The sequence below is a fragment of the Pituophis catenifer genome, unplaced genomic scaffold (genome assembly GCF_029215685.1).
Source record: "Pituophis catenifer annectens isolate HBS135680 unplaced genomic scaffold, rPitCat1.0.hap2 SCAF_3, whole genome shotgun sequence".
NCBI lineage: Eukaryota > Metazoa > Chordata > Lepidosauria > Squamata > Colubridae > Pituophis > Pituophis catenifer.
The window spans coordinates 115,306,474-115,327,513 of record NW_027256883.1 but is presented as its reverse complement, the minus strand read 5'-3'; the positions used below and the strand labels follow the sequence as shown (position 1 = coordinate 115,327,513).

General features: G+C 36.4%; 1 protein-coding gene across 1 annotated transcript in view; it reads left to right on the top strand.

Annotated features, from left to right (window-relative positions):
- NMNAT2 (nicotinamide nucleotide adenylyltransferase 2) overlaps window positions 1-21,040 on the top strand; it is an 83,613-nt gene that overhangs the window by 36,045 nt on the left and 26,528 nt on the right. The window contains exons 2-3 of the mRNA XM_070939275.1: window positions 17,192-17,280; window positions 18,502-18,569. Coding sequence (XP_070795376.1) covers window positions 17,192-17,280; window positions 18,502-18,569 — 157 coding nt within the window. The remainder of the gene's footprint in view (window positions 1-17,191; window positions 17,281-18,501; window positions 18,570-21,040) is intronic.

Here is a 21,040-nt window from a genome sequence, read left to right as displayed (position 1 = left end):
TTTTACAATGCCTTTACTAGCATTGGCCACAGGAAATATTATGTTACTCTGCACAATATAATAATGTGCTGGCTCTCTGTCTCGCTCTGTGTGTGAGTGTGTATGTGTGTCAGTGGTGAATGCAGCTGGTTCTATCTGGCTTGGGCAAACTGGTAGCATCGGCGGCAGAAGGCTCCGCCCACTCACCCAGACGTCATCATGTCCTGTTTTTTATGCTCTGCACATGTGCAGAAGATCCTGCGCATGTGCAAAGTGTTGCGCGTGCACTCCCATTTGCAAACCAGTAGCGAAGGTAAGTGGATTTCACCCCTGGTATGTGTGTATGTGTGTGTGTCTGTCTGTCTGTCTATCTGTCTATGGTTTGTGTTAATGTGTAATTCATGCTGCAACTGATCACAAAGGAGAGGTTTAGGATGAAAGTTTCCAGTTCTTTTTCTCAACAGCTTCCTTGGTAATTGTTTTGCTGATTTCTCCTCCACACCAATTTTGGTCCTCTTCTGTTCAATGTTTAGAGAATTATGCTGCTCATAGATAGAATCCCAATCCCCTTTACATAGTTTCTGCCAACATTTCAGTGTAACAAATAAAAAAAGGATCAATGGAACCGCCCTCCCCAAATAAAAAACCAATGTCAAAAGTATGTCTAATTTGTGCTTGGATCCAGGGCATCTTCAATTATTCTGAGCTCAATTACACAGAAGGTACATCATTCAAGTATGTTTTAGTCAGTGGTGAAATCCAAATTTTTTTACTACCGGTTCTGTGGGCATGGCTTGGTGGGTGTCGGTTGGTGGGCGTGGCAGGGGAAAGATACTGCAAAATCTCCATTCCCACCCCACTCCAGGGGAAGGATACTGCAAAATCTCCATTCCCACCCCACTCTAGGGGAAGGATACTGCAAAATCTCCATTCCCTCCCCACTCCTGGGGGAAGGATATTGCAAAATCTCCATTCCGACCCCACTCTGGGACCAGCCCGAGGTGGTATTTGCCGGTTCTCCAAAATGCTCAAAATTTCCGCTACTGGTTCTCCGAACTACTCAAAATTTCCGCTATCGGTTCTCCAGAACCTGTCAGAACCTGCTGGATTTCACCCCTGGTTTTAGTATTTGCAATAGTTTGGATTTCATTTATTAGTATCATTTATTTCAAGTAGACCAAGAACACTGGAAAACAAAAGAAATTACATTTGATATAAGAAGGAAATAACATTCTGTTCCTGGTCTTCTCAGAAACTTTAAGTAGCCTTGCTCTGGGCATATTTTTTCCACAAATAATATTCTGGTTTTTTTCAAAGCCTTCAGAATTATCACAGTAAAATCCACAGAAACCTTGGAGCAGAAACAAAGAGATAATGATGTCAAATGGATGAAGAGAAATTTGGGGGAAGTGCATGTTATTAACACAAAAGAACTTCAGTCTGGTCATGTGCCAGCTATGTGTTTTGGATGTTTTGGTTTCTTTGGTCTATGACCGCAATAAAGTATGATGATGACAAACACCAAGAAATGAAACATGGTTGGGATGAACAGAGTGAGAAAAAATAATTCAGAGAATGGAAAATAGGAGATTTCAAAAATTCAGTGAAGAATTGCAATCTTAAATTGGCTCCTGAAGAGAGATCCCAGTTGGTTTCTTAGGTATTTGTAATGGAACTACGAGTTTGACTTATTAAAAGTGTGATTATCAAGCTTATTGTGGTTAAAGTAGCTTAACAGCAGGAACTGAATTAGTGAAATATTAAAAAATGGGAAGTGTGATTACTTTCTTCAGTTTTTTGTTGTGTCTTTAATTGGTTCAGAGTCTATAATTCAAAATATCTACAGAAGGCATTTTCAGGAGAAAAATGAATCAGAAAAAACCCTCTGCCTTCAATTAATTCTGCCACATCCTTGCTTCCATACACACATTTTCTCTTTTAAAGGAAAGCACTGGATGGAAATGACCAGTACATTTTGTTATGGATAAATTATAAACAAATACCTTTTAGTATCTTATATATCCAATTTTAAAATTGGTTTTAAACAGTTCGGGGTTTTAAATTTGTCGGAGCCAAAACTATTTAATTTGATTTGATTTTATTCTACTTTTAAATTTTGTATGGATGTGTTTTTATTGTCTGGCTGTGCACCGCCCTGAGTCCTTCGGGAGTAGGGCGGTATAGAAATCGAAATAATAAATAAATAAAATAAATAAATAAATAAATGGCTTAGGCTTAAGCCATAGCGGCTCTTAAATGCCTTCAAATATACAGATTTTTTTTTTTTTTTGCTTGGCAAAAGAAAATGGTTGTCTTGAGCCATTTTCCCCTTTAACCTCAGTAAAGGAAATTTTAAAGGATTTTAAAAAAGTCAATCCCATGCACTCTGATGACATTACAATATCCTTTGTAGCGCCTCCACCAGTTTCCAAGCAGAAAAAAAGATTGAAAAACTGCTATACTGTATAAGATATGAAGAATTCAGAGACAATCATAGGCATCCCTCCTATCTGAGCTGCAGTCATATTTTTTGTGGATATATACACATGTTTATCTGTGTGTGTGGGAAGCCACAACCAGCCTGATGCAAAGGTTGTGACATAAGAAGTTAGAAAGCTGTATTAAAAGCTATAGTTGACAGTCTTTCTCAAAGTAGAGTTATTAGAGACAAATGTGCAAAGTTTCCTCAAGGTCACCCAGGATGAAATTAAGACAAACTGACAGTTTGAGCTCTCTAAGTGCAGAAGCTTTAGAAAATTTTAGCTTCAACCCTTTTTCTTATATAAAAAGTAGCATTTTCTTCAATTGTATTCCCAACTCTCTGTCATAGCCTCTCATAGTGATGTAAATTTGTTTAATTTGGCATGGTTACTATAAGTCTAAACACTCAGAAAGTACTCAAAAAGTCTTATGTTTGGAATAGCATTATTAATATTCTTATTAAGCATTCATATTCAATTACTATTATATTACTATTGCTATTACATCCAGAGGTTAGGCCCATTCAGTTACGAAGGAGGCTATTCAAAGAAACTGACCAGGACATGCCATAAAAATAAAATGTTTGGTTGCTGGTATAGATGGCTTCCAAAGGATTAAATAAATTCAGACAGATCTCTCAAAGACTAATGGATTAGACTTCATGACTAACTACTGCCTCCAGCCATGGAAACTGTATGGCTCTATTCACTAAAAGCAAAGGAATAACAATAGGCATGGAGGATTGCCCTAATTTGTTATACGTGAGCTTCCTAACTGCATTTTGTGGAACAGAATGCTGATTAGATGGGCCGACTATGGCCTATTTGGGAGCTAAGGGTAAACACTTAAATTTCAGATAACTAGAAAAAAGTAGAATGGAAAAAAAATAATAAAGCTATGGGAGAAGTAGAACTCTCAGAAAGCATAGTAATACATTTGAAAAAATGCTGTGTTTCAAAATAGCAAATTTTCACCTAGAAGGCAACAATTATATTAGTTGATATTACAACTAGTTAAAAGTGTCTCAAAGGTGTTTTTTCAAAAGGCAGCTGGACTGTTTTTTCCTTGAGGAAGAAGAAGACATTTTGCTTCTCATCCAAAAAGCTTCACTGGTTCTGGCAGGATGGTGGGGGCGATGGTAGGATTAGTTCTGATAGGACGGGGGGGGAGGGTGTTGTTTGAAGGATTATATTTCTTTTTAGTCATCTGGTTGTTACCACTCTCCCTGAGAGCTCTTGAGGCTACTTGGGGGTTTAATCTGTGCCCTCAGGCTCACTTGTGTCAGAGTGCAAATGCCGATGGAATCATCAGCCTCAGAGAACTGGCCAATGGGAGGACAAAGATAGCATGCAGTGGAGTGAATATAATAAATTGGGAGTTCTTTCCAAAATGCCTCCACCCAACCAGGTTTAGAATAAAGTTGCTATAACCGTAGGATTGAAGTGGCTTAAATGCTAAGATGGGAGTCAGTTTGGTGCAGTGGTTAAGGCATCAGGCTAGAAACTGGGAGAATAGGCCTTCTACCTTAGGCACAAAGGAGAATAAGACTTCTACCTTAGGCACAAAGCCAGCTGGGTGACCTTGGGCTAGTCACTCTCTCTCACTTCTGTCTAGGAAGGACAAAACCACTTCCAAAATCTTGCCAAGAAAACTGCAAGGAGTTGCCCAGGCAGTCACCAGGAGTCTATACTAATTCAAAAGCACAAGAAAAAAAAACCCAAGCAATAATATTTTACCTTGGATAGAACTAGAATTTTTTGAAAATGGCCAACATACAATCTTTGGAGAAGGTAAATCAACAATAGGGATGGCTTATAGCAAAATTCATCAGTAGTGCAATGATGCAATAAGCAATATTATTTCATATGGCTTAAAATGATAGTAATTTAATGTTAAAATGCTGGGAGTTGAAGGTACGTTTCTCTAATTTTGCTAATGCTTATCTTACAATACAATATAACATCTTGGGGACTTCTGTGTGTTTTCATCATTCTCTAGTGAGCTTCCTTTGAGGAGCCCCCTGCAATATACAGGTGAAACTCGAAAAATTAGAATATCGTGCAAAAGTTCATTTATTTCAGTAATGCAACTTAAAAGGTGAAACTAATATATGAGATAGACTCATTACATGCAAAGCGAGGTAGTTCAAGCCTTGATTTATCATAAGTTTGATGATTATGGCTTATAGCTCATGAAAACCCCAAATTCACAATCTCAGAAAATTAGAATATTACATGAAATCAATAAAACAAGGATTGTACATAGAACAATATCGGATCTCTGAAAAGTATAAGCATGCATATGTACTCAGTACTTGGTTTGGGCCCCTTTTGCATCAATTACTGCCTCAATGCGGTGTGGCATGGATGCTATCAGCCTGTGGCACTGCTGAAGTGTTATGGAAGACCAGGATGCTTCAATAGCGGCCTTCAGCTCTTCTGCATTGTTCGGTCTCATGTCTCTCATCTTTCTCTTGGCAATGCCCCATAGATTCTCTATGGGGTTCAGGTCAGGCGAGTTTGCTGGCCAATCAAGCACAGTAATCCCATGGACATTGAACCAGGTTTTGGTACTTTTGGCAGTGTGGGCAGAGGCCAAGTCCTGCTGGAAAATGAAGTCAGCATCCCCATAAAGCTCATCTGCAGAAGGAAGCATGAAGTGCTCCAAAATCTCCTGGTAGACGGCTGCGTTGACCCTGGACTTAATGAAGCACAGTGGACCAACACCAGCAGATGACATGGCTCCCCAAATCAACACAGACTGTGGAAACTTCACACTGGACTTCAAGCATCTTGCAGTGTGTGCCCCTCCATTCTTCCTCCAGACTCTGGGTCCTTGGTTTCCAAATGAGATGCAAAAGTTGCTCTCATCAGAAAAGAGGACTTTGGATCACTGAGCAACAGACCAGTTCTTTTTTTCTTTAGCCCAGGTAAGACACTTCTGACGTTGTTGTTCAGGAGCGGCTTGACAAGAGGAATATGGCATTTGAAGCCCATGTCCAGGATCCGTCTGTGTGTGGTGGCTCTTGATGCACTGACTCCAGCCTCAGTCCACTCCTTGTGAAAGTCCCCAACACTTTTGAATGGCCTTTTCCTGACAATCCTCTCCAGGCTGCGGTCATCCCTGCTGCTTGTGCACCTTTTTCTTTCACACTTTTCCCTTCCACATAACTTTCTATTAATGTGCTTTGATATAGCACTTTGGGAACATCCAACTTCTTTTGCAATTACCTTTTGAGGCTTTCCCTCCTTATGGAGGGTGTCATTGATGGTTTTCTGCACAACTGTCAGGTCAATAGTCTTTCCCATGATTGTGATTCCTACTGAACCAGACTGAGAGACCATTTAAAGGCTCAGGAACCCTTTGCAGGTGTTATGGCTTACTTAAATGATTAGAGTGGGACACTTTGAGCCTAGAATATTGAACCTTTTCACAATATTCTAATTTTCTGAGATTGTGAATTTGGGGTTTTCACGAGCTGTAAGCCATAATCATCAAAATTATGACAAATTGAGGCTTGAACTATCTCGCTTTGCATGTAATGAGTCTATCTCATATATTAGTTTCACCTTTTAAGTTGCATTACTGAAATAAATGAACTTTTGCACGATATTCTAATTTTTCGAGTTTCACCTGTATTTTGGCTGTACCGATACCAGTAAATATGGTGTTTGTGCTTGGTATGATATGTTGTGATATGGTTTGGTGTAGTGTGGTGTGGTACGGTATGGTATGTTATGTTATGATTTGCATGGCATGAAGGTACAGGATATATTTTTATGTATAAGAAAAATGATAATAACCATAATCAACCTCTATTTGGAATATGGTACCATAGTATCTCCTGAAGCATCTGAGAAACAGACCCTATGCCGGCTCCCTTGGCTTGGTGGGATTCAACTTATTTCTCCCATGCAATGCAATCACATTTACATAAAAGCACAACAGGTAAAAACTAGGCTATACCTTTGTCATTCCACTAAGGGTAGTTAGCAGGTGAACTTACATCTTAGATAATTTCTGTTTTGTTCCCTAAATATATTGGAGATGAAATATCATTCTTGAATTGCAAGGCAACATTCAGTCTTCCCAAAGAAGTTGCTTTTCATTTATGCCCTTCATTATGTAAAATTGAGAATGAATACTTGAAACTGTAGAAGCAAACAATTTTTCTCCAGCCATTAGGTACAGCATGTGTTTCAAACCCAAGACTTTATACAAAACTATGCCAAGGAAATGATTTAGCCTGGTTGACTAAAATTATTTTATTTGGAATTTTCTATGTGTACCTGTTGTCTTCCCTAATAAGCCCCTTTTCCATTTAGAAATATGGGTACTTTGGTTTTGTAAAGAAATTTATCACTAAAATCTTCCCCATGACCACATCACTGCAATTATAAAGCTATTACTTGTTTATCAGTATTGGCAGAAGGGTTATTAAATTCTGTATTTCTGGGGTTTCAGCAGAAAGATCTAAAGCAGATTATTCTTTTCTTAGAACTGAGGGAAGGGAGAAGTCTTAGAAATTGCCAGCTGGATAGACCTAGGAGGGCTCAGAAGATTCAATCTGACTGATGACAGCCTATTGTAATTATTGGGAAAAGTGGCTTACTAGAGAGGTTTTTAATTATTCCTCATCCTTCTTTTAAAGGATCACAGAGAAAGAAGATGTTCTTACCTAAACTATAGAGCAGGGGTGTCAAACTCAGGTCGTCATGTCATCACGTGACATATCATGACTTTCCCTCCCTTCACTAAACTGGAGGTGGGCATGGCCAGCGCGTGATGCATCCGACCTGCGGGTCGCAAGTTTGACACCCCTGCTATAGAGCCTGAAGGTATGTCTTAGCCTCAAATCATATAAATTATGCAAAATTCAGGTTGTGATTATGAAGTGGATGGAATGTTGATCAGAAAGTTTGAGACAATAATATTCTTCAGCAGCTGAACAGTGAGAGTGAAGAAGATTTTCTAACATTCCTGGGGAAATTGGAGAGTGGGATTATTAGATTCTTTTGATCAGAAATTGAGAAAAAAGTGTTGTTTAGGTTTAGGTTTATTTGGATTTATATACCGCCCTTCTCCCGAAGGACTCAGGGTGATGAACAGCCAAAGATAAAACACATACAGTATAAAATTTAAAAACAATTTAAAACATATTAAACAAACTTGGCCCATACTAATTAAAACACCCCTTTTTAAAAAGTAAATTAAAATTAAATTAAAAAGAGTTAGGCCAGCCCAGCTTGTTGGAATAAAAAAGTCTTGAGGGCATGGCAGAAAGTGTGTAAATCCAGGATCCTCCATATCTCCGGGGGGAGCTCGTTCCAAAGGGCAGGTGCTCCCACAGAGAAGGCTCTCCCCCTGGGGGCCGCCAGTCGACACTGTTTGACCGACGGCACCCTGAGGAGCCCTTCTCTGTGGGAGCGTACTGGCTGGTGAGAGGCTATCGGTGGCAGAAGGCGGTCTCGTAGTTACCCAGGTCCTAAGCCATGGAGCGCTCTAAAGGTGGTAACCAATACCTTGAAGCGCACCCAGAAGATCACCAGGAGCCAGTGCAGCTCACGAAGGAGAGGTGTTACATGGGAGCGCCATGTTGCCCCCAAAACCACCCCCGCGGTCGCATTCTGGACCAGTTGGAGCCTCCGGGTGCTCCTCAAGGGGAGTCCCATGTAGAGAGCATTATAGTAGTCCAGGCGGGAAGTGACGAGGGCATGAGTGACCGTGCATAAGGAGTCCCGATCCAGAAAGGGACGCAACTGGCGAATCAGGCGAACCTGATAGAAAGTCCTCCTGGCCACAGCCATCAGATGTTCTTCTAAAGACAGCCGTGAATCCAGGAGGACACCCAAGTTACGAACCCTCTCTGTGGGGGCCAACGACTCGCCTCCAATAGTCAGTGCTGACACCAACTGGCTATATCGGGACGCCGGAAACCACAATCACTTGGTCTTGGATGGGTTGAGCCTGAATCTGTTGTTGTTGTTAGAGTTGAATGTATATTTTTGTTTTGCTTCATTTTGTTTGTTTTACTGTTTTATATTTTATTGTCTATGATAAAACAATAAATTTATTTTAAAAATTGAGAAAATGTATTGAGACAAGCTGTGACACATGGATCTTGTATGAGGCAGCAGGGAGAAAAAGGAATGCATAAAGGAAAGTCAGGCATTTCCAGAAATGTATTAGACAAAATAAATCTTATTTCATGAGGCTTTCTAGTGAAAAGTAAATGTGAATGAAATTGCCCTGTTTTTCTATTTTCCTTGGATAGTCTGTCAAAGAGACTTATGAACAGAGTTATATGGACTTAAAAAATATCTTTTATTGGAACATTATATCAGAATATAAAACCTTGATGCAGTTTCCAGCAGATTAACATTCTTCAGATTAGTTTATATATTTTATAAAACTAAGAAAGATGCCAGAAGAACATGAGTCTGAAGTTCAAGAGGAGACCACAAATCAAAGTAATGGAAGACTTACTAGATGCAGTGGTAAATCAAAACTGCACATTTTTATATGCAGAATCAGGTTGTTCATTATTAGAGGAATGTGAAAAAAGGTAGTAAAAATTATTCTTAGCAGAAATACATTCTTGCAATAGTTCCGGAAAATTTCACCACATAATGACACCACAGCTGTAGGAGCAAGTTTACATTAGACAGAGGTAATGTGCCCTTTAAAGAAATTCAGGACAAGTAGAAAAAGAAAAATCTGCCAGAATTTGCTTCAGCTCATGCTTGGATTATCAATGGTAGTTGCTGCCTTCTTCAATTGCCCTCAAAGATATATTCAGTAGACCTGACTTCCATATTACTGTATATATCCAAAACACCTAAGCCTTTTCCCCCCTTCTATTTAATCATGCACAATTCTCAGAGACTGCCTGGACAATCTTTTAGAAGTGGTTTGCCATTGCCTCCTTCCTAGGACTGAGAGAGAGTGACTAGTTCAAAGACACCCAGCTGGTTTTTGCCTAAAATGGGAGTAGAAATCCTAGTCTTCCAGTTTCTAGCCTGGTGCCTTAACACCAAACCAGCTCTCATCTAAGCTTTAATTTTTTTATTAGCATGTCCAGTGAACAGCTATCTCATTTTATTTTATCTAGTATTAAGTGATTTGTTGTTCTTGTGGTCTATGGTATTCTCAAACAATTTCTCTCACCCTAGTTCAAAAACATCAAATTGTCTTTGTTCAGCTTTGATTGTTCAATTGTCATAGCCATGTTACTTTTATGGAGAATAAGTTGTAACATGTCTTGCTGTTTGCATCAAGCCCTAGTTAAGTCTTCCTTGGTCAGTTGCAATTTCTATTCCATTCTGTTTTCAGATTATAGGGATCTTTGGCCAGAATAGGTAGTGGAATATCGTTCTTGGCACTGTTCTGTTTGTTCATACATTCAAAGCTTTTGAGTTCATCTTGATTGGTGAGCCTGATCATTTTATATAGCTCAGATGTAAGTAATCTATGCCATTTTCAACATCTATGTATCTTTGGTTGGAATTGTAACAGGATGTGATTCTCATAGATGTTTTGCTATTATTACATAAAATAAGTCACAATGAGTTTTTTCTTTGAATGGGTAGCATCTACAGTGTGGCTCCCTTGGATGTTTTGGTTATTTCTGTATCAACCTTTTGTAGTCCTACATAGTTGGTAAAAGTGAACAGCTGCTGGGAAAATGAGCATTCCAAGTAGTTTTGTTTTATTCCATGTGGCTTTCAGACATTAAGGAGTTAATTAAAAATAATATTGAAAGGACTGTGTTAGAGATAAATGAGAACAGAGGCTAAGAACTGTATCACACTTTGAAAAATGTGACCTGAGCCTTCTAAATGCAGCTGTTCTTTTAAAGCAGCAGGAGCCACATTGTCAAGGTGAAAGAGACTTTGAAATAAAGAAATACAAATGGGAAGCACATAGGAAACTGATAAATAACCATACACTGAGATCATTTTGTGATATATTTGGGACTTCCATTTCACAACTTATATATGGGACACAACCTTTGAATATCTATTTGAAATAAGAAAAGTTACCAGTCAGTTTTTTAGACCAGAATATCATGAGATACTTTAAAAAATGGTATAACATGGGAAATATATGGGGAAAAGATACACTTAACCTATTTCCTCATTTCACAAGATCCTAGATAGGTCTCTGGAAAGATTACATCATTGTGTTTGCTTTGTTTGATAATTGATTGTTTTTAAAATAATTACCATTAAACCCTCAATTTAATAAAGGAATTGGGGAAAGAGGTGTCTGTTAAATCCAGTGTTTACTAATTAGTGAATGGAAGTTTATGAATGCGTAAAATACAGAACACATTTTGTCTTATATTTAAACTGAGCTTCGTTATATCAAAAGTTTACTGTATTTTAATGAAAACAATTAAATCACTACCCAGTTAGTTAAAGAATTATATGTTTCATTCATACAGATCCTTTAAATGATGTGGCTTGCAACACACATAAAACTCCTATTGTTGAGACCATGCTGGCTGATTATCCTTCATCTGCCATCACTCTTATTTGGACAAGCTTCAATTACTGTACTCCTGTCCTTTCAGCATTATGGCTTGAAAATTACTATTTTCTATTGCTGTTTTCTGCTCCATCAAATGTTCTAAAATCCAGGAAGTCGTATTGTAGCCAATATGGCAAGCCTACATTCACTAGTAGGCTAGGCTTACTGTGTTAGTAGAATTAGAGTAGTCTTTGTAGAGTGATGAATAATTTTCCTTCCCTTTTAACAATATAATGGTATGCTTAGGCAGTGCTGTAATTGAGCTAATAGAAAAGTCAGTGCAACATGATCACAGCATGGTAATGCGAGCTGTAGAAACTGGAAACTAGAACAAGAAATCATTCAGTAACCATTCAATTTATGCCTAGCACACATTTAAAATATTATATTTGTTGAAGGAAGCACTGTCTTGACAGACCCAGGAGTCTTTTGCACTGGACAGTTATGCATAGTTGAATGGCGTCCTGGTAGAAAGAAAAAAATGGAGAAGACCACAGCGTAATCTTTGCTGATAAATCAGATCTAAGTGACTTCTTGCTTTTTCAACCGATTTATCAATTGCAATGGTTGAAGAGATGAGAAACAGAGCAACTCTACTTTTTCAGCTGAAAGAATTTATTCCATGCCAGCTCCCACTGTAAGCACGAATACGTAACCTGAAGAAGTGATCCCCAAATTTCTTTGCTTCTTCTTCCAGCTCCAAAAGAATATAGGTTTTCCATGAATCTGTATTAAAGCTGCTGTATTTTACGATGTTTATTCTCTAAAATTAGGGTCAGAGATCCAATGGTCACATATGTAGATGTACATTGAATTATTCATGGTAATAAAAAACATTAAAAAGAAAGAAACTTGAGCTAAACTTATAAGCTCATAAAATGGCAAAGATGGTTCAGTGGGATACATGTTGTGGCACAAAATATTGACCTTTATGTATATAATTTTGAATGTTATATATCTTTGAATGATATATAGAATTTTGGGCATTTGCCTCAAAAAGATACTAAAGAAATAGGAATGAGGCACATAAAGTCCACATATAGATTGGGCTTCACTCTAAAAAAGATGGTACTAGACAAATAAACATGTTGGAACACAACTAACCAATCTGATTCCATTTACATTTAAATTTCATAACAGTGAAAATACAACAAAATGCAATTACTCATTGTCCATGTATTTAATCATTTTTGTTTTTTATATATAATTTTTATTAATGACATTCTTGACAATTTTTTCTGATGGCATGTACCAATGGAACATCATTTTATAAGCTTTAAGATTATAAAATAGTGTAAATTTCAACCCTTTCAACTCCATAGTTTTGCAGTGTTCCATCTGTTTATTATAACCAATTTTTTAGCCCATCTTATTATATTCTTTCAGTTATTCTTCTTCCATTTCAAATTTCAATAAATTTTTATACATTTTAGTTTCAAAGTCTGTTTTACAGTGTTCAAAATCATAAATTCCTTTGTCTACAATGATTATATACTAGTCTATCATCTCTCTAATAATTGTAAATAAGAAAACCATTGACATCTATATCTCTTCCTACCAGTTCTTGCCTTGATTTTATTTTATACTTCCCTTCCCTTTTTAGTCTCTTACAGAAAGTTAGCCATTTATGTTTGCCTATTATTTCCTGTCTATAAAATCCTTTTTCTACTGAGAGTCACAAAGGTGTTTTTGGGTCCCAAAACACCTTTGGGTTTGTATCTATTCTCAATCTCAGGTCGTGTCCCTCTAATTCCAAAGCTTCCTATTTCTCAGCAACATCCACTCTTACAGCAAGCTGCAAAATACAATTTTAAATCTGGTAAACCCAATCCTCCTCTTTCCTTTCCATCTTGTAATATCTTATATTGAACTCGACATTTCCCCCCCCGACACACAAATTTAGATATATCTTTCTACCACTATTTAATGGTACATCCGCTTTTAACACATGTCTTTTCTGAAACAGAATATCATTATAGGCAACACATTCATTTTTATCACAGAAATTCTCCCCAGCAATGACAGTTATAGTTTATCCCATCTTAACATGTCTTTTTAAACTTCATTCTATATCTTAACAGTTATTTTGAAATAACAGGTAGTTCATATATGTCAATCTTAAAACCCATTTTATTCATCAAATCTGTTTGATCTTCTATTTTCATATTTTGTTAACATCTTTGCCTTCTGTTTATTGATCTTGAAACTTCTAATGCACCAAATTCTTATAATTTGTCCATTAATATTTCAATTCCCTCTAAAGGTTCTTTCAAAACCAACAGCAAGTCTTCTGCCAAAGCCCATAATTTATAAGTTTTTTTAAAAAAACTTTCCCCCCACAATCTTCTCATTCTGTCTTATATGCTATTCAGAATTTCAAGAACCAAAATATATAAGAGAGAAGAATGTGGGCTCCCTCTATTCATTTTCTTTTTCTATTTCATGGGGTTTTGTTAGTTCTCCATTAACAATTATTTCTGCTTTCTGTGAAATGTAAATCTACTTTACCCATTTTATAAAGTTCTCTTCAAAATTCATATGTTTTCCAAAACATTGAACAAGAAAGCCCAGCTCAGATTGTCAAAGGCCTTATTTGTATCTGTAAAGATCAATGCAGCTTGTTTTTTTTATTATGATGCTCCAAATGTTATAAAATGTCTAACACATTATTAACACTGTCCTTTAACTATCTTTTAGGTAAAAACCCACATTGATCCTCAAGAATAAATTCTTGAAAAATTATTTTCATTCTATTAGCTGGAATCATTATGAACAACTTATAGTCATTATTCAGTAATGATATTGTCCTACAATTTCTTATTAAAGACAAATCTTATTATCCCTCTTGAAGTATTAATGTTGTTTTGGCCTCTTTAAAATTCTCTATCTTCTCCCCTGTAGGACAGAGTTTATTGTGTTTATTTTAAACAGTAAAATGTTGAAAATGTTCATCTTCCAGACATTTATAAGAGTCTGGTCCAGGCACTTTTCCTACTTTAATCTTTTTTATAGCTTCCAAAACTTCCCTTATTGCTATAGGTCCATTCGTAATCTGTCTCTGTTCCTCTGCAACCTTCAGTAAATTTTGTTTCTTTAGATTATTCATCTACTTTCTCCAGAGAGATGTCACTTCTGTATGGTTTCATGGTCCATTATAGAGTATCCGCCTCTTGTAATTTCAATATCATGTTCTTTCTTTTTCTTTCTTTTCATAATTTATATGCTAGCCACTTCCCTGTCTTATTTGCAAATACATTTTTTTGCTTTACATAATTCATTTTTATTTACATTTTTTTTACTATTAAGGTAGATACTCATTTTGTAAATGCTTAATTTGTTGAGAAATATGTATCTTCTCTGGAAATAACTTTATTTTTTCTTTTTTTTCCCATTTATTTAATTCAAAATAGTTTTTTTTTTAAAATTTCCTCTTCTTCTTAAGACTATTTAACAAAAACTTTACTTGCATCCCAAACGATTCTTAAATCTGTGCCTTTACCAAAATTTCAAAAAGTTATTTTAATTTCTTTTTACAATTCTCCGCTATTGTAATAACATTTCATTTAGTCTCCATCTAAAAGAACTAGATTTATATTTGTAAACCAGACTCACAGGAGTATCATCCCGAAAACAAAAAGGTAATATTTCTATTTTAGAAAGCTTAGTAACCACATTCTTTGAAATACAATTTAAGTCTATTCTTGAAAAGAATAGATACACCTTTCAGAAAAGTAAGTATAGTTTCTTGAATTGCCATTTTTCTATCTTCGTATATCAACTGGTCCTAAACTGTCCATCAAATCAAAGAAAATATTTGGTAATTGGCCTTGAGTGATTTTGATATCCCCCTCCCAAAAAAATTTTTTTTACTCAGTTGTGGATAGATCACTCTAGACTAATCCTTCATGAAGCATACATTATCATTAGAAAAACCTATTAATCTCTTCATAAGTTCTTTGTAAAAGAATACTATGTCTTTGTTTTGGACATAAATTCCTATATTGAAATTCTAACCCATGGAAATTAACTTCCACCCCAACAAATCTGCTAAGCTCATCAGTCAACACAAATTATGGTTTTAGTTGGGGATTTATGTACAAAACCACTCAAATTCTTTTTTTTTATTCCGCTGAAATAAATTCACCTTAAATTTTTATAAATCAAATACTTTAGGTCCACTTTTCTATTATGTGTCTCCTGTAGACAAATTAAATTTTGGTTTAATTTTGTTAAATAATGACTTTTTTTCTATTTTGAGGAGCATTTCCTTCATTTATATTTTTTTAAATATTTGTAATCTATAATAAAGCCAAAACTTTACAAAAATTGATAGCTGTAGCTGCCTAGTTCAATATTATCCCTTTCGGTTTCCTGTTGCATCTGTTGAAGTTTTGTGTAGTCACATCTGATATTTGAATCTCCTCTAATTTTCTTTAAATTTTTCTAAAAAATCTTTCACTTTCTGCACAAAACATATTTGATATCTCTGCTGCTATCTCTCTGCAGATAGTTTAATGATTCTCTCCTTTCCTTCATTTTTGCTGCCCTTCTGGTCTTTGTCATTATATTATAATCTAAAAGCAAAAGTGTCTCAAACAAAGAAAAAAAAAAGGCAAGTTTCTCCATCCCTATTTTTTCTATTTTGTTTTCCTGTGCCCTTAACATTTTGATCTCATTGCACTCCATAGTTACAGACAGCATCATAGTCAATATCTCCATAGTTAAAGTCAGATTAGATTCTGGTTTATATTATTTTTATCTTTTGTTTTGTAGAGAATGTCAATTGTCATATTTCAGTAAACAAAAATATGTTCATAAAACTCCAATTTGCTTGTTTATTTTAATTCCAATTTATTCAAAAGCACTTTCATAAAAAATAATATTTCAAAATAACTATTTCCTTTATCCAATTTAAATTTTCCTGAATTGATTCCTTTTCAAGCTTTTTGTCAAAATCTTCGTAATCCAGAAAGAATAATAACTCATCAAGTGGAATTTTTATCCTGTTGCTCAGAAAATCTTTAACTGTAAATTAGCAACATCTGACAATGGTTAAGAAATTAAGCTTATAATGTGCAAACCTTTTGTCCATATAGACTGCATTAAACTTGTGATCTTGATTGAAATCCCTCCCAGCATCCAACTCACAAGCAAATCACAAAAATTTCATGGTGAACTTGATATCCTTGAAGGAGCGGAGACAACATGGCAGTGGAGATTGGTGGCCAGACAGCAAATACTGGCCACCAAAGATTCTCGAGAAAAAAGAAGAAAACTCATAAGATTGCCCACTTGCAACCCATAAAGCTGTTCCTCATGAGCACACTGCAGGAAAGCAGTTATTTGATAATTTCTCTATTACCTTAAGTATTCTAATCTGGCAACAACTTTTGAAGACACTGTCATGTTTGTACCCAAGGCTTTAAAACTCCTTATATTGTGCCCTAGTATAGACTTTCAGAGGAAAGGAATAGAATAGAATAGAATAGAATAGAATAGAATAGAATAGAATAGAATAGAATAGAATAGAATAGAATAGAATAGAATAGAATGGCCAAGTGTGATTGGACACACAAGGAATTTGTCTTTGGTGCATATGCTCTCAATGTACATAAAAGACAAGATACATTCATCGAATCATAAGGTACAACATTAATGATAGTCATAGGGAACAAATAAGCAATCAAATCATATTAGAAAACTATATAAATCGTAAAGATACAAGAAACAAGGTTGCAGTCATACAGTCATAAGTGGGAGGAGATGGGTGATAGGAACAATGAGAAGAGTAATAGTAATAGTAATGCAGCCTTAGTGAATAGTTTGACAGCTTTGAGGGAATTATTTGTTTAGCAGAGTGATGGCGTTCGGGAAAAAACTCTCTATAGCATTGAATCTACTCTGAGGAACCAATGTGGATGTTTTAGGCTGATGAAGGTTGTTAATAACCAATAATTGAATTGTTAAAATGAGGAACTAAATATATGATTCATGACCAAATGAATCATGGTAATGAATCCTATAAATTTACATGCACATCAGAGTCAGTGGCTCTCTTATGGTAACTGAGAACCATTTTGGAAGAACAGCCTGTCCTGAACAGCAACATATTTCTATTCATTTTGCTGGCTTTTTCATCAGTGATCAGAGTTTAAGTGTTAATTCGTGCCTCTCTTCCTTCCTGTCTCTCTTTTACTAGAAAGAGCCCGAGATTATCTACACAAGACAGGAAGATTCATCGTCATTGGTGGAATAGTCTCACCTGTACATGACTCATATGGAAAACAGGTAGGTGTATTATTTTTTTATTTTCTTCCTTGTTCACAAAGATAATCACAACTGTGGGGAATGGACACTAGGCACCTTAAGATGAACAAGTGTGACATCTGTTGCTTAAACTCTTAATTAAAATGTTTACCTTTTTCAGGTAGTTGGAGAAGGCAACTAGCGTAAGCAATCTGTAGCATGAACGTGGCAAGCTTTAATGGGTTAAATGATTTTTTTTCTTCATTAATTTGTCATTTCTTCTGATTTTTAAATTATGATCCCAAACACAATGCTCTATGCCAATGTCATCATGCGATAGTTCATTTTTTAAAATTATCACTTAATTCCCACAGGATCCCTATCAACTAGCTGTAGTAGTCTTTGGGGAAAGGAGCAAGAGATCCTCCTTTACTGTTTTCATCAAACATGCCCATAGTACGTAATGCAACAGAGTGAAGTAATCCTTCACAGACAGGAGATTTCTTTCTGTTACCATCTCCATTTAAAAAGATCACACATAGCTGAGCAAAAAAAAAAAAAAAAAAAAAAAGCATTTCACTTCCATTTTTGTTTTGTAATTCTGTACTGTTGTAAAGTCAGATGGAGATGTCCCTTATTTTTTGTGCCATTAAAAGACAAGGTTAACCACCTGAAATTCCCTTCCTACATATTTATCAGAAATGCAGGTGTCCAACTTTTTCTCTGACATTTGACCACTCTATAGTTAGTTGATTTTAGATTAAGTAGCTTATAAGTAACACTGGCAATCTAGAAACAGATAGGAAAGAATATATATATGTATTAGGGACTGTTCTTCAAAAATTAGTTGGAGCAGCAAAATCTGCAAAGATGATGACATGGCAAGAGTGAGACTTTGGGGGATTCATTTGAAGAGTATGGCAGTTTTTTAATGCTGCATTGAACCTGTATTTTTTCTAGTTTTTCCTACCAATATTGGCAAAAATCTTCGCTTCTGTTCTTGGTAGTTTGCTGCTGAAATTTAGCAATGTGATTTAGGAAAGTTCCAGGCCAAAGTCCATCATGTCTCATGATTGTTTGGCACTGCTCATATCTGAATTAGAGAACTGAGGAACATTAAGTTTACCCAGCAACTATCACAATAAATGAGTTCGAATTGGACTCTGAAGCCCAAGTCTAATAAAGCAGTTATTCCTTAATTTAACCATTAAAAAATCTAGTAATCCAGAATCTCCATTAATTCTGATATGTATTTCTTTACAGGGTTTGGTTTCCAGCCGGCATCGCCTGGCAATGTGTCAGTTGGCTGTTCAGAGTTCTGACTGGATAAGGTATAATAGCACACCTCATCACTCATGTTCTCTGCAGTAGCTTGAATTCTGCTATTTGTGTGGTTCTCAGGATAAGTATTTCCCATTCCATTCCCCACCATCCAGTCTGAGCTGAAGAAGCTTCTTGGATGAGAAGCGAAACATCTTCAAAGAAAAAACAGAAAGTCCAGTTGCCTCTTGAAAAAGCATCTTTGGGACAACTGTGATCTGGATGATTGAACATCTCCATAGATACTCAGGATAAGCTGCTTCATGGCAGGGACATCAGCAGTGTCTTTAAAGAAAAGACCAGATGATTGGCTACAACTGTCTGATCAAAGCCCTACCCCTCATTTTACAGGTGTTGCTTATATTACAGATATAAAAAGGGGCAGTGCTTTGATTGTGCAGTTGTCTTGACTGTGAAGTCAAGCTTTGCAAGTTGTCATTGACCTTCTGATTCTCCAGCAAATGTCCCTGGTTCAGGGTCGGGGATCCATGGTTTTCTGATTCAGAACATAGTTCTCTCTTATGAAATGCTAACATGCAGCAGGTTCGCAAACTAAAATGCCAGATGCAACAAGAAGACAACTTTTTCAGTCTTTAAAGCCTGATGGAGATATGGAAGTTTTCTTTTCTTTATAATTGTTCTTAAGTGAGTGAATACATACATTTGAAATGAAATGAAATATACCTTCAGCAGCTTGGGCAACCTCCACATGCATGGTCTTCAACATTGTTGGAAGAAATGTCCGTCTGGGTTCAGTTCCAAGTGGGGAGAAAGACACTAGAAACATGGAGACTGCTTGGAAGGATGGTTTTAATGGTGAAGCAGAACCACATAGTTTGAGGTCCTGGGCAATTGAGCACATGGGTGAGAGAGAGAAAGAGAGATTTATACCCTCTCTTGGGCCCTGCCTTGGAGCTTCCTGTTTCTGTGTAAGGGCAGATATCCTGATTGGTTGTCAGACTCCCATGGGGCCATGCAGGGGTAACTTTGTAGGTTGCCTTGTGTCCCAGGCTTGGTTGAATCTTGCTGGGTGATGATGTAATGAAGGGGCTTTGGGCAATTCCTATTATGGCTGAGGGCTAATTCCACCTTTGTTGGATCTTGGGTGAGGGTATTTGCTTATGAATAGACGTAGCCATCTCTTTATCTCTTACGTGCTGACATCTGCTGTGGCTATTGAGGAGGGTGCGAGCTATTAAGAGTAAGTCTGCTTCCTGCCTAAAAAAAAACATGTTTCTTCATTTCTCATCAGGGAAATATAATATTTTGCCTTTTTAATATTTCCTAGAATATTTCATTTTTCTAGGAGAAGGGTGGGTGCTAACTTTCTACAGCATCATGAACCAATAGTCATGCAAATTCTGGGAAGTAAAGTCAACATATCCGAAGGTTTCCTAAATTGGCATAAAGTTTGCACCAACCACTCTTGCAAGAACAGGTTTTTTTTTCTTTCAAATGCACATTGATTTTACTGGGAATAACCCCTCACAGAAGCTTCCCAAAGCAAGAAGTTACTGATAGGCATATTAGTAGCTTGTTGCTTTGAATCAGATTTGAGGCAGCCAAACTAGAATATACATGAAAGCATTCATTTAGGTCTAATTAGGATCTGTGGTTTGTTAGTCCCAAGTATGATCAGACAGCATGAACTATTTTTTAATAAAAAAAATTATTGCTTTTAAAATAACAGAAAAAACCCAGATATATACATCATCAAAAATACATAGGTAAAGATAAAGCTTCCCCTCGGACATACACACACACACACATAGCAAGTGCTTAAAAATAAGTGAAAAATACAATGGAAAATTAGTAAAATATATTATAATATACTTGAATAGCATGCTTTTTTTACCTTCCATATTTGACATCAATGAGTCCCATATTTTATTATATTTATCAATACAAAGTCTACATCTATAGGCAATCCTCTCATAAGAAGTCTATGGAGATTCTCAGTCATCCAGGTCATGGTTGTCCCAAAGGTGCTTTTTCAAGAGGCAACTGGACTTTCTGGTTTTTCTTTGAAGGCATTTCGCTTCTCATCCAAGAAGCTTTTTCAGCTCTTCTTGATCTGGAGAAGCAAAATGTCTTCAACGAAAGTCCACTTGCCTCTTGAAAAAAAACCCTTTGGATTCTCATAGGAAGCAAATATAAAATTTAACCTGAAAATTGTACTGCCTAAATTTGATCTATTTTTCAAAGGTTTGGGAGCTGTGTGAAGTCTGTAGGCCACAGCTTGCCTACCCCTGATTAGATCCATGATCACATTTTTGAAAATGTTTCGTGTTGCCAGCAAAACAGGCCTCTCATTTCATGTACCCCTGAGGGCTTGGCCTATTTCAATAGCAAGATTTGCAGGTATTTCAGGCTTGGTCTAATTGTTTTCTTTTGGAGTCATGAGACTGAAGTCTTACTAAGTAATTCAACCTTAGATTAACTCATTAACCCCTCCCCACCATAGTTATCTTGAATAGCCTTT